At 38.5% G+C, this 14,409-nt stretch overlaps 1 protein-coding gene across 1 annotated transcript in view; it reads right to left on the bottom strand.

Moving 5' to 3' along the window:
- Window positions 1–9,097: 9,097 nt before the first annotated feature.
- LOC144963083 (uncharacterized) overlaps window positions 9,098–14,409 on the bottom strand; it is a 21,121-nt gene continuing 15,809 nt past the window's right edge. Inside the window, exon 3 of the mRNA XM_078896721.1 lies at window positions 9,098–9,214. Within this exon, the coding sequence (XP_078752847.1) occupies window positions 9,098–9,214 (117 nt within the window). The remainder of the gene's footprint in view (window positions 9,215–14,409) is intronic.

The raw sequence follows: 14,409 nt of genomic DNA, 5'->3' as shown, positions 1-14,409 counted from the left end.
ATCCAAATTGTTCCTAAGTCTTACAGTTGAGGGCAGAAACGAGTGAAGATGGTAGACCACTCTAGATTGTGGCAACATAAATTTGCCAGGTTTCCTCTTGTTCTGTTGGAGGCCGTGTACTGACACCTGACCTGGTTTTTCTGACCTTTGTAAAATACATTTAGTTTATTCTTCTCTCTCCTTTCCTTCAATGGTTCCAAATGGGGTGTCATATATGGCTTTGATTTGTTTGAGGATTTGTTGAACGAATTTTATAACTTTTTTTGGATTGATTCTATTTACCTAATTGCGGAGGTGTGATCGGGATCCCATACCTTACCGTTTTACTCGAGTGTTGGTCTCACATAAACTTTATAGCATTTCTCTTTTATGGTTACTTTGTAGCCGAAGAGGTTTCTTCTCAAGAATCCCAGGGTGAAGTTTGCCTTCCTGCATATGTTTGCAATGTGGTCTTTCCTGATCAGGCGATATTTTATCGTTACTCCGAGATATTTTGCTTTGGTGACTTCTTATAGTGAGTTGTGGTGTATTGTGTATTATCTTACTTTTATTGGTAATTTTCTGGAATCAAAGTCCCGATGAAGAATTTCTGAGTCTTTCTTAAGCCTTATTGCTCTGTACAAAAGGCTGTCATCCGCAAATAGTCTCAGTTGAGTTCTTAGCGACAATCTTTCAGGTAAATCATTGATGTAGATAAGGAACAATAGGGGACCCAGTACGGTACCTAGCGGCACACCTGTAGTACTGGAGCTGACTCTGATATCGCTCTTTCAGTTGTTTACGACTAGTGAGAAAATCCATTACCCAGTCGTGTGCGTTACTCAGGATTCCATATCTCCGCAGTTTAATAGCCAGAATATGGTAATTGACGTTATCAAATGATTTACTGAAGTCTAATAATATAACATCTGTTTAGAGTTGTTCATTCATGTTTTCTGTTAGGTTGTCGCAAGTTGTTATTCGTTGTGTTTCACAAAAGCTCTCCTTTCTGGAGTCATGCTATATATAAAACATTCAAGTATAGAACAGATCAGAGAGAGAGAGAGAGAGAGAGAGAGAGAGAGAGAGAGAGAGAGAGAGAGAGAGAGAGAGAGAGAGAGAGAGAGTCCATAAATTGTCAGATAATCATGTATAGCAAAGAATGCTGTGAAAGAGGTTGCACCCAGTCGCATGTTCACCCAATCTGGTTCAGAGACATACTCCAGCCGGTCCTACCAGGCCTCGACAGCTAACCTCAGGAAAGGAAACATTTTTAGCCTTCAAAAAGACAACATATGGTTTTCTTGAACACACTGCCATTGAAAAAGCTGACAACGAGATATTGGCTTTATCTTGCGCCGTTAAAATAATTCAAAGAGATCAGGATAAACTAGAAAAGGCTGCTGTTGATTCTCTCAAGTCTCCCAAGAAAAATGTGTTCCACAGTCATTTGTCTAATAAATATGATTTTGTTGGATCCTTATCATCTAAAAATGTTAATATACGTCACCAAGAACATTTTTCATTTTCGAAATTAATAGTTACCAACATCACCATAATCACTTCCACTATCACCACCACCACCTCATCATTACCATATTCATCATAATCATCATCATCATCATCATCATCATCATCGCTATCACGACCACCACCACCTCATCATCATCCCCATCACCATTATCAATACTACTATCTCCATAATCACCTCATCATCATAATCATCATCATCATGATCATCACTACCACTACCACCATCACCATTGTCACAACACCATCAACAATATCCTGATCATCATCTTCATCGTCGTCTTTGTCATCATCATCATCATCATCATCATCATCATCATCATCATCATCATCATCATCATCATCATCATCATCATCATTACTACCAAGATCAGCACCACCACCACCTCATCAACATCATCATCACTACTATTATCACAACAATCACCTCATCATCATCATCATTATCACCAACATCACCTCCACCATCATCTTCACCACGATGACGACCAACACAACACAAGTAAAACTGACAACAGCACCATCTCCTCCTCTCCCACCACCCCCTTCCAGTCCTCATAATAAAGCTATACTACCTTACCATACGGCTCCTATATCACATAAAGTCACATTTTTAACAATTATGATTATTTAACCAAAATGATCAACCGCTTACACGGGCTAAAAATATTATATTTTAAATGCCGAATTGTCAACAAATATTCATGTATTTTGTTTTAATATAGCTCATTTAGTTTTAGGCGGATTTTCATCTCCCTGTTTCACACTGTTAGAGGAATTCTCAATGAGGTTCTATCAACATCGATTAATAGTGGTCTCAAGTCACTTTGTACCAAATTTGGTGCTTTCATCACTAATTTGCACAATTTTACCCAAATTCCCCTAGCTATTTCGTCATATTAGGTCGCATTTCACCATTCACCGCCAACAGGTGGGATTATTTGTTTGTCTCTGGCTAACTTTTTCGGCACTAAATCCGATGGTAGTACCTCCCCTGTAGCGTGGCGTGGGGTGAGAGTTCGGCTACCTTACATGAAGTAATGTTTGCCAGTTTGGCTTATGAATTATCCTTTCGGATCTGAAACTTGAACGTTTCAGTAAAAAAAATCAACCCCTAATGAGTCACGACCTAATAAATGGGGTCGAGTACTAATAGTTCACAGGTTTTGAAGAATTTTTTTTTCTGTCTGGGAATATAACTGTCACAGTAATAGATAGAATTGATGCGTTTGTCGGTGCTAGAGTATATCAAGTGTTTTGGAATCTGACCAATATTTATCAAAATAAACGGTCAAAGATCCTCCACCTGGATAATTAATATCGCAAGCAACCAGGAACGGACCAAGAAAACGGTGGTTGACAACATCAAGGACACAACCATCACAAAAACAGATCAATCATAAATAATACGTCAAAATGGCTCATACGATGTTTTTAACCTCTCTCGCCATAATTAAGTAAATGATTAAGGAAATACGTGAGAAAATGAATGGCAATGTTGTCTTTACACCATCGTCTACTTAAGTCGCTGTTTTATACTCATTTAGATACTAAACGCACCTTGTTCGGGGTTGTTGTTTTTTTTTTTTTTTGTTCTTGTTGTTATTGTTGTTGCTGTTGTTGTTGTTGTTGGCGGTGGCGTGGTGGTGATGGTGGTGGTGGTTTTTAGCTTTGTTTTTTGTTTTTGTTTTCTTTTGTTTATTGTGTGTGTGTGTGTGTGTGTGTGTTTGTTTTTTGTTTTGTTTTTTGTTGTTTTGGGGGGGGGGGGGGGGGGGGAGGTTTTGGATTTTGTTTATCTTTTTTGTTTGTTTGTTTGTTTGTTTGTTTGTTTTTTTTTTTTTTTTTTTTTTTAATTGGTTTTTTGTTTTGTTTTTGTTTTTGTTTAACTCAATGGCTATCATGACCGTGACACGCCATTTGAGTATTATTGGGAACATCCTGACATTGTGTACATTGATTAATGGAATGTGCCATTACTTTATCAATGTTAGTGAGTGGACAGATTGCTGTTACGGTATGCTTACAATAACATGTTTTTTAGTGGACAGATTGCTGTAACACTATGCTTACAATAGCATGTAGCCACCCAAAAAAAAAAAATTCCGGTGGCTCTATCTCCGCAACCTAAATTTTGTATTGTGCAAAGTTTAACTAGACCAGTCTAGGTTCCATCCATTAGCAACAGTTACATAATGAAATCGGAGCCTTCTACATTTCTTTTCACTCCGGGATGTGAATATATCTTTATTTTAGATCAACCTTAATAATAATTCTCATTCTTGCTTGAAAATGAAACAAATTATGAAAACAACTGATGGACTAAGATTTTCTATTTTTATGTTTAAAATCGAATGTTACATTCAATAGTGTCTTTTGTTTGCTTACCTCCCTAAAACCCAATCCCTCCCTCCACCCCTTCTTCTTCCCTCTCTCTCTCTCTCTTCTCTCTCTCTCTCTCTTCTCTCTCTCTCTCTCTCTCTCTCTCTCTCTCTCTCTCTCTCTCTCTCTCTCTCTCTCTCTCTATTTCTCTCTTTATTTCTTTCTCTCTTTCTCTCTATCTCTCTCTCTCTCTCTCTCTCTCTCTCTCTCTCTCTCTCTTTGGTAGAAAAAGGATAGATAGATATGGAAATAGAAGAGGGCTGGGCATGATAAAGTAGACGCTTCATTGACCAACTATATACAGATACCGATAACAGGTGAGCACTGTACCGATTGATGCTGCTTTCCAACGCGAAGCTACGCAGTGCCATAACGATTTAGGATGCTGAACGTGTAGGGTAGAGACTAGTTTTTTATTCCCGTCGTGAAACTTTGGTTCATTGTGAATATAAATTATATTAACAATCTCTAGCGACTTTCCCCTACCTCTGACACGGAGGCGCAATACTCTGCTTTGGTAGGGCATAATGCCTTAGTGGTGTTAGGGTTAGTGGATGCCACAAACAATTCTCGCTTTCATTCTCAAAAGACTGATGTTTTTCTTTATCTATCAAGCAATGCCCTCGATATAGAACCTGCTGTCTAGCATTATTCTCTAAATACTCAGGGTTAAATGATATTCGACTGCGACGTGCTGTTGACAAGACTGGAACGATGATTTTCATTGTTTTTATCTTCAGATAGCATTGTCAGAGTAAGATTATTGTGTTGAAATGTCCACATAAATAAATTCTTCAGATTTGTCCATTTGAGTGCTTTGATTCTACGTATCCCAAACTCATGTAAGTGGCTATTTTGTCGCTCATGTGGACTGTAAATTTTAATAACTTAAGTACAAACACAGATCTTTGATAGGCGCCATTATTTATTTTTCTTTATGTGATTCTTTTGGGGACTAAACAAAAATGCGCCATTTATGGACTTATCGCGTTAATTTTGTATAATGTCGGAATGATCTTATGAACTCTAGATAATTTTTTTAAAACAACATTTTTGCAGAATTATGCTGCGTTTCATAGTGAGGCTACGATCTGTATGTTCGGGTAGAGCAGGGAAATCTGTGCGGCTATGCGGTCTAGTGGTATGACACTCGCTTTCGGATCGGAAGGTCCTGGGTTCTAGCCTCGCTCGGCGCGGCGCACAGTTGAGTCCTTGGAAAATACTCTTTACTCAAGTTCTCTCATCGTACTCATGTGTAGAATGAGTACCTGGACGTTAACAGCGTTGTCTTTGTCCGAAAAAAATATAATATCGCCTAACACGCGTCATGTCCCGTCTTACATGTTAAGTGTTGCTGTTAGCCAGGGACCCCTTGTAAAGCGCTTTGAGCACATTTAGTGGATATGCGCTATATACAAGCTCAATTTTAAGGAAATATCAAATATGGGAAGACCATCAGAGACATGGAGAAGATCGATAGAAAGCGAGATGACATCCTTTAGTTGGACCGGGGGGAAGGGGGGGGGGGGGGGTTCCAAAGCTGATGGAGGATAGAAGTCACTGGTGCTCATTACTCATAACTGTCGATCAGACCATCTCTGATGATGGAACGCCACAGACGATTATAATATGTTATATGATGAAATGAGGTTTCTGAAGTTTAAGAATATAGGCTTTTATTCTCAGTCAAATCTAAATATTTAAAATGGAAATTTAGGTATCAGTTTGTGCCGAGATTATAACGTTGAAAGACATTTTCTTTTCTTTAAAAAAATCAAATAAATCATATACAATGAGAGTGATCTATATTCATGCTTTCGTCCAACATAGTTATCGATCACACGATTTGTTGCTGTACAACGATTAGACATTTCTCAATAAATGTATACACGCAGCTGTGTTTATGAAAGTTGTAAACATACCCATGAGTCCCGCAGAGCAAATTGACCAATACTCTTCAACAGTCGTAACGTCACTTTCTCCCTATTGACGCATGGTAACTTAGTAACACTGGCTCTAAACTATCGGAACAATGGTGGACGCCCTTATGAAATATTTCTCAGGCGAACAAAAAAGCGTATACAGAGGGGAAAAAAAAACATAAATTTGATCATGTTTTGACTTTTACACATTCTGATCACAAGGCTTATGAAAAGTTCTAGCCAGCATGAAGAATAAAAATTAATGATTTTCTTTGTTTAGAACCAAGATGGCCGCCGTTGCCGGTCGGCGTGACATCAGACTACTGAATCCAATTGAAATATGTCTCATCCATGGCTATCTTTAGTACATGCGTAGCAGCCGAATCGATGGCCCCACAGTTTGTGAGTACTTATTACAATACATTGACAGGCTGGCGAGATATTACGGGACTGAAACAATTCATTTTTCAATCTCTTGCAAGAAGAAATGTGAGTGATGGTCTGGATATGTGGGGTTGATTGGTTCGGTTGACTTAAGCTCACCGTTAAGCTAAAGAAACTCACATCTGCAAGTCGGACCAACACACAAAACTCATGTGCAACCTCGAACGTTTATAACCTGATTTATAAATTTTAGTGAGAAGAAAACGCCAAAATAGCTGTCTAAAAGATATTAAAGAGCTAAGCGACGTCAATTTCGTTCCTTCTATAGAAAGATGTGGTTCGGTCGATAAGAGCAATATAATGTGTCCGAGATAGCCTTCCAAGTTCTGAACACCGTTCACTGTTTAAAAAAAAAAACAAATGTTATGATTTTAAAATTTAAAAAAATGTTGCCGGATGCAATTGGATTCAGTAGTCTGATGTCACGCGCCCGGCAACGACGGCCATCTTGGTTCTAAACAAAGAAAATCATTACTTTTTATTCTTCATGCTGGCTAGAACTTTTCATTCCCTTTTCATGTGCCTTGTGATCAGAATGTGTAAAAGTCAAAACATGATCAAATTGATGGGGTTTTTTTTTCTCTGGATACGCGTTTAAGCTCACCGGAGAAATATTTCATACGGCGTCCGCCATTGTTCCGATAGTTTAGAGCCAGTGTTACTAAGTTACCATGCGTCATTAGGAAGGAAGTGACGTTACGACTGTTGAAGACCATTGAACACCATGTAATCGTAGCCCACCTAAACTGACAGATAGAATGAAGTTGACGTCACTCAAGTCTTTGTTATTGTTTTTTTGCCTTCCATGTTTATGATTTATTCTCACTAAACTGTATTAACCAGACTATAACGTCCAAGGTTACATTCTAGATAGAATGCCCTTGGCCAAGGAGTTCACAACATTGCCATCCGGAAGTATAACGGACCAACACACAAACTCTGTGTAACCATGAACTTTTATAGTCTGGTTGATACAGTTTAGTGAGAACAACTCACAAACGCGGATGGCAAAAACAATAACAAAGGCCTGAGTGACGTCATCTTCGAACTATCTATAGATAGTATGCAGATGTGTTGTGAACTCCTTGGCCAAGCGCATTCTATCTATAGATAGTATGCTTCATAACATTGCCATCCGGAAGTATAACGGACCAACACAAAAACTCTGTGTAACCTTGAACGTTAATAGTCTGGTTAATACAGTTAAGTGAGAACAACTCACAAACGCGGATGGCAAAAAACAATAACAAAGACCCGAGTGACGTCATCTTCGTTCTATCTGTAGATAGTGTGCGCTTGCCTAAGAAGCTCACAACATTCAGTGATATTTCCTCATAAATGTGGATGACAAAAAACAATTACAAAGACATGAGTGACGTCAGGGGGCAGTGTGGCTCAGCGGTGCGGTCTTTGCTTCGTACCCGAAAGGTACCGAGTTCGATCACCCGCCGCTGTTCTGTGTGGCCTTGAGCAAGTCACCTCGCCCTAGCTCAATTTGCGGCGCTGCACTGCGGCTGGCGCCTGGGTTATTACAGTCTTCCCTTGGAATAGACCCTAGAGACAAATTTCCCCTATGGGATGAATAAAGGGATTGTTTGTTTGTTTTGTTTGTCAACTTCATTATATCTATTGTTTTTGTTGGTCCGTTCTATTTCAGGATGGCAATGTTGTGAGTTTCTTAGGCAAGCGTACACTATCTACAAATGAGTGCACCGCCTTGTGAGTTGTCATTAGTAGTGTGCAAGGAAACAAATGATCCCATTGGTTGTTGAACTGTTGAATACAACTCACGATTTGTTTTTCGTTGTCGTCAAAGGCAATAAAACATTGTGATTGATGCTCACAAAATCGAGGGTCAGCTTATTCGGCCCCAGGGATGGGAGGGGAGCGTGTTCTGAACGTTTTTCCCCAAAAAACATAACACCCACCAGCCTGATATAACGTACCAACTTCTATCTACATTTTTTATGAATGATCCAATCGTTGAACGGCACGAAATCACGTGATTACATTGGTGAGTGAAGTGAAAGAAACAATAATACGAGATCATCTCAATTATTATTTGTATGAGTAGTGCTCAATTTAATAAAAATAAAATTAATGAAGTTGATGTCACTCGGCTCTTCGTCATTGTTTTCATGCCCCCAGTCGAGTGATAAGTTCTCACTAAAGTCCATCGAACAGACTACACACGTTAACTCACTCAACCCTAACACCGACTATATCCGTACATAGTTTACCCGGGTTACTTTTACACCCATGAATATTTATTACATTTTTATGAGACACATTATAGGCGTTTAACATCAAAGCTAATGTTTTTAGTTTTTACATGTTAATCATAGTTGAATAAAGATATCTATGTACATGCATTTTTCATACATTTTTTTTCCAATTTTGAAAAGTAGCAATAATCTCTAGGATTGGGTGAGTTAGAGGTTACATACAGTTTTGTGTTTTGGTACGATTGATCTGGGGTGGGTGGGGAAGCAGAACTGGAGAGCATTTTAATAAACGCATACACACCATCACTGAATAATACTTATCACTTATCACACATGCAAATCGTGAAATGTCAAAAGAATTTGAAAACGAGGTTAAAAACAGGAGACAGAGAGGATTTCGTATCATTTCATTTCTAGCGTCGCGAGTGATAAGTTCGACAATGGTATTTTACGTCTTTAAGTATTACAATACAAATTGTAACTCTTTAACTATACTATATTATTATTCTGACTGTTTCATCGAGCCACTTGGCCTATTTTATTTAGATTCTGACCCTCGGTCACACAAATGTGAGTATTTCTTTTAAAAACCCTTTTGGATAAGAAAAAAAAGTAATTCTATTTGTGACCCATATATCTAGCCTCAATGTGGGTGATGTATTCCAGATGAAGTGACGAGTAACTCCCACGTAGGGAAGAAATTCCGTATACAGGCGCCATTTCCAAGTTGCTCACCTTGAATTTTATTTTATTTACCCAAAGAAAGAAACAAATTGAACTCTATAAAACCTCTATATGAGTATGAGTAAGAGTTCATCGGAGAGGGCCGGTGGCGACGAGTTTTCATTATTTTCATTGTTTAACAATTCAAGTTGTTCGGCTATCTTGGTTATCAGTAGTGTCTGAGAGACCTGGGCGTTGCAATCCCAACAAAGCAAAAACACAAATTGTAGACGCAAGATACGTTTTTAAAAATCAATCCTACGAGTTGTTCTTTGGATAATTACACCCCCACCCCCCTAAAATAACACATTAAAAAAAAAAACTGCGAGCAACTCGGTATGTCATTAAAATGGCTCTTGCTTTTATATGGAATTTCTAGGGCTATCTCTACGCAACATAAGTAACTGGCTTTCCCCGTTATCTGGTTGTTACAAATATATCTAATCAATCGTTTAAAGCCCAAGTAACATTGTGCTCTCGGACATCGCTGAGGTATTCCGGATTTCATCGAATTCCACTTAATTGGAACTTCCTTCCCATTTTTTGCCATGTATTTGTATGCAAGTAGAATCTTGAAATGCGACTAGCCGGCTCCGACCGTATGAACATGAACTCGCAAATAACGGCATTGCTCCGACAGTTCCAACCAGTAGGTAAAAAATGGGTTAACCCCTCAATTTGGGCGGACTAGAGTTAAAAGTGCCCTAGTCAGAACATTCAAATTATCTGGCTAACCACTGACTCGCACAGCATCTCCGTTCTTTGTCCATCCAGTGTCCAGTTTGTTTTTGTCCACTCTACTTAGCGTCTCTTTCGTCCACGCCAGCCCTCGCTCGCATATTGGAAGTTGAAAAACAAAACAAAAAAACACCTGTTATTATCATCGTTTTCCAGAAATGGCTGCAAACGGTAAAATAAATTAATGAAAAGCTATAAAACTCGTCAAATATAGAAGTGCGGACTGATTTTTTACTTTTCCCGTAGCCTACATTTTCATTCTAGTGGAAAGATGCGTTAGTTTTGTCCGGCCCAGGGCAGACCAATGACAAATGTCTCGGGTCTACTTTTAATTAATAAAACACCATTTATATAGACTTTTATTATAATTCTAGCATTTTATGCTTTTTATGCTTCTCTTCCGTCAATTTGTCATAATTACCACAATAGCGAAAGGTGCGCCTGTAGATGCTAATCTAATTAAATTGGCGCGCCACTTAGAAGACGAGAACTAAATTTCGACCGAGTCTGATATTTCAAAAGTTCAAATGAATTGGTGATAAATGATGGGCCTTTAAAAACCATTTAATATAATACCTTACTTTTGGATTGGTTCCAAAGTTAGACACTATGACTTTGATAACATTTTCAAACTCTATTCAAACAAAAAAAATCTGAAATTTGACCCAGTCAGTCGGGTGGATGTAATGTGGGACTTTAAAAAAAAACATAAGATTTGATACCTTATTTGTTTCTCGACGACGAACTGTTCCAGAGTTATTTATATCTTTCTGTTGAAAATGTTGGTTAAATTTACAGAGAATCTGATCTAACTGCTGATCGTCCGGTAAAAGTTTGGGTTTTGCCGTCAACATGACCCACTTGTTTTAAGTAATTTTGTTTCTATCTATAAAAAAAAATAAATGGCAAGTGTTGGGTTTTAAAGTTTAAAAGTCAGCAAATTTTTATATACGAGTATGGTAATTATGGGGAAAAAATCAGGGTTAAATGAAAATGGAAAAAGTTTTTTGTCCTTAAAAGTGGGGTTGATGGCAAGTAAAATAAAATGAGCTAGTGTATCAATTTTTACAAAATTTGGCAAAGATTCTATGAGCATGGTGTCCGCAAGGCATATTGTACGATTTGGGACTCGTTACCTGATACCTGCGGAGTCTGATCTCTGTTCAGTCCCTGAGAAGTGGGTGCAGTCATTAGCGATGTAAAGAACAGCAAAGCCAAAGCAGCAGGGATAGATGGCATATTTCCCAATATGATGATGCATCTGGGTCCAAGGGTATGGGCCTGGCTGGCAGAGACAATGTCTGACGTCCTTGCAAAAGTAGCTTCCACAAGTATGGAAGCACATTAGATAGTTGCCATCCTGAGGCCAGGAAAACCGACGGAGGCAGACAGAAACGCACCTTAGGAAATGCCTGGAAAAACTTTTGGAGCATGTGCTACTGAACTGGTGGGGGGCTGATCCTAGATGCTGCCCGCTACCCGAGCATGCAGGCTTCAGGGAAGGGAGGTGTACCACAGAGCAGGTCATGGCCCTTGCAAAGCATATTGAAACAGGGTTTGAAAGGAAACAGCAAACTGGTGCTGTATTTATAGATCTATCAACGGCTTACGATATGGTTTAGTGCAGAGAGTTAATGCTCAAACTTGCAAGAATCATAGGGTGCAAAAAGACCTTGAAGGCGTTCTCTTCTACCTTAGGGGAAAGACAATTCCACATGGCCCAGGAAGCAAGAGTGGGGTCCCTCAGGGATCTGTTCTGCTGGTGCCATTGTTTGTCTACATTAGCGATATGCCGAACACTTGTGTGTAGTTGCCTAACAGGCAAGACGTGTTTTTGTTGTTGTGACATTTCTCTTCAATTTTTACCGATTTCAAGGATTTACACGTCTTATTTCAATTCAATTTTTATTCAAGGATTTTTGTACAACACGTAAGATACCATTGTGATATTGCTTTAATTATATTTTATACGGTTTTGACATCATTTTTATCGAAATTGTTTCGGACTATTTTACAATGTTTCACCAAGACCCCGCCATTTTTACTCGTTCTCACAATCAATTTTTACTGTCGGCTGTCGTTGGACTTTTATTCACCCTGCGCTTTTATTGTTTACAAATTGAAAACACACATTCCGACCTCAAACGTGAACACCATTACAATCAACAAAAGATTGTCTGTAAACGTGGTGGTCGACGTAAACAACATGTAATTGAAACAACAGTCCCGCGACGTCCAGTGAACTGTCATCGTTCAACTCGACCACCACAGACGTTAACAAAAATATTGACAAATGACACAAGACCAAGTCATGGAAATCATAACATTTGTATTGGCCATATTAACGCACAGTCATCGAGAAACAAGACATTCGATATAATCGATGTCATAGATCAACACGATATCGATATTCTATATATAACTGAATCATGGTTGCGTCAGTTCGGTGATGAACCTATAATGAAAGAAATGACACCTCCCGGCTACAAGATGGAATCGTTCCCAAGAAATGGACGATCAGGAGGGGGGATCGCCATCATATACAAACACGCTCTTTCGTCTAAAATACAAAACAGGCCAATTTCGTTCAAAAGTTTCGAGTGTGTCCAAACCACATTGACCTACCCTCAAATTTCATTTTTAATCACTTGTATCTACAGACCACCCCCAAGCAAAAAGAACAAACTGAGACAGAATGATTTTGCTGACGAATTTTCAGATTTTGTATCAAAAGACACATCAAATAAGCGAAAAATTTATATCGGCGATTTTAATATTCAGTTTGATGTTGATCAGAATAGTCTCGTTAAAATTATAAAAAATATGCTGAATGAACATGGCCTCACTCAGTTAGTGACCTCTCCAACTCAAAGATTGGGGCACATCTTGGACTGGTTCATCATTGACACACCCTCGCTTGTTGAATCAATTAAAAATATCAAAAAAGAAATTTCAGACCACAATCTGATTCTGGCAACTCTCAAATGCATCAAAGAGAAAGCAAAGAAAGTCAAGATAGTGTCTAGGGATACCAAAAAAATAGACATTAGTTCCTTCAAAAACAATCTGTCAGAGGAACTAGGAAGAATGGATATACCATCAGCACAGAAAACAGACGAGGTACTGCGCAACGTCATCGACAGGCATGCGCCAAAGACAACTAGAATAATAAATTCCAGGAAACCGTCTCCGTGGTTTAACCAGAGTGAAAAAACTGCCAAAAGGGAAAAAAGGAATGCAGAGGCATCGTGGAGAAAATCGGGCCTTGAGATTGACCGGCTGATATATATAGCAAAAAAGCATAAGTATAAAACCACCTGCAAAAGAGCAAAAAGAAACTATTATAACACAAAACTGTCATCAGTGAGGGACACTAAGGAATTTTTCTCTGTTTCAAAGGAACTTTTAGGGGAAGAAAAGGGCATGTGTCTACCCACTAATATCCCGGTAGAAAAGCAGCCGGATGCATTTTCAGATTTCTTTTCGGGAAAAATATCGAAAATTCGGAACAATTTGGACCTCGTGCAAAATGAAGATATAAATTTCCACCCTTTTTCGGGTTCACAGGGATTCTCTTGTTTTAAAGAAACAACTGAAGAAGAAATTTCTAAAATAATTTTTTCATCTTCCTCGAAGTCATGTGATTTAGATCCTTTACCAACTAATATTTTGAAATTATGTCTTCCTGAATTGTTACCTTGCATAACTTATATTATAAATCAGTCACTTATCTCAGGACAAGTCCCAGATATCTATAAACATGCAATTGTAAAGCCTCTCATAAAAAAGCAAAATCTCAATGTAAATGACCTTAGTAACTACCGTCCCGTCTCAAATCTGCCATTTCTTTCTAAAATCCTTGAAAAAGTTGTACTCAGACGTCTTTCACAACATCTCCATGAAAACAATCTATGGGAAAAATTTCAGTCAGCTTATCGTTCTTACCACAGCACAGAAACTGCTCTGTGCTGTGTTGCGAGTGATTTGCTTGATGTTTTAGATAAAGGTTCTGTTTCTCTTCTGACATTGTTAGACCTTTCGGCGGCGTTTGATACTATTGATCACGGTATTCTCATTAAACGACTTAATATAACATTTGGCTTGTCTGGGACTGTCTTGCAGTGGTTTGAATCTTATTTAGATGGCAGAAAGCAACAGGTTATGATTTTAGATAAACTTTCTCGTCAACATACATTGTCTTTTGGTGTTCCTCAAGGCTCTGTTTTGGGTCCAATTCTTTTTGTTTTGTATACTTCTCCATTATCTAATGTCTCACTGGTCATCGGGCTGCGCTATCATCTCTTATGCAGTAGAATACGCAATTATGCTACTGATAAAACTAAAAAATCTCGAAATATATTGTGAAACGTGTGGAAGTATGTGTGACGGATTGTGAAAGAGTGGATGGATGCCAAAAAAAAAGTTGATAATGAATGAGGTCAAAAACGTAACGTGATGATTGTGGGAAA

This window comes from Berghia stephanieae, chromosome 1 (assembly GCF_034508935.2).
Source record: "Berghia stephanieae isolate SIO BIC M18660-M18661 chromosome 1, UCSD_Bste_1.3, whole genome shotgun sequence".
NCBI classification, from domain to species: domain Eukaryota; kingdom Metazoa; phylum Mollusca; class Gastropoda; order Nudibranchia; family Aeolidiidae; genus Berghia; species Berghia stephanieae.
The sequence above is the reverse complement of the archived record's forward strand: the minus strand, read 5'-3'. Positions and strand labels throughout refer to the sequence as shown.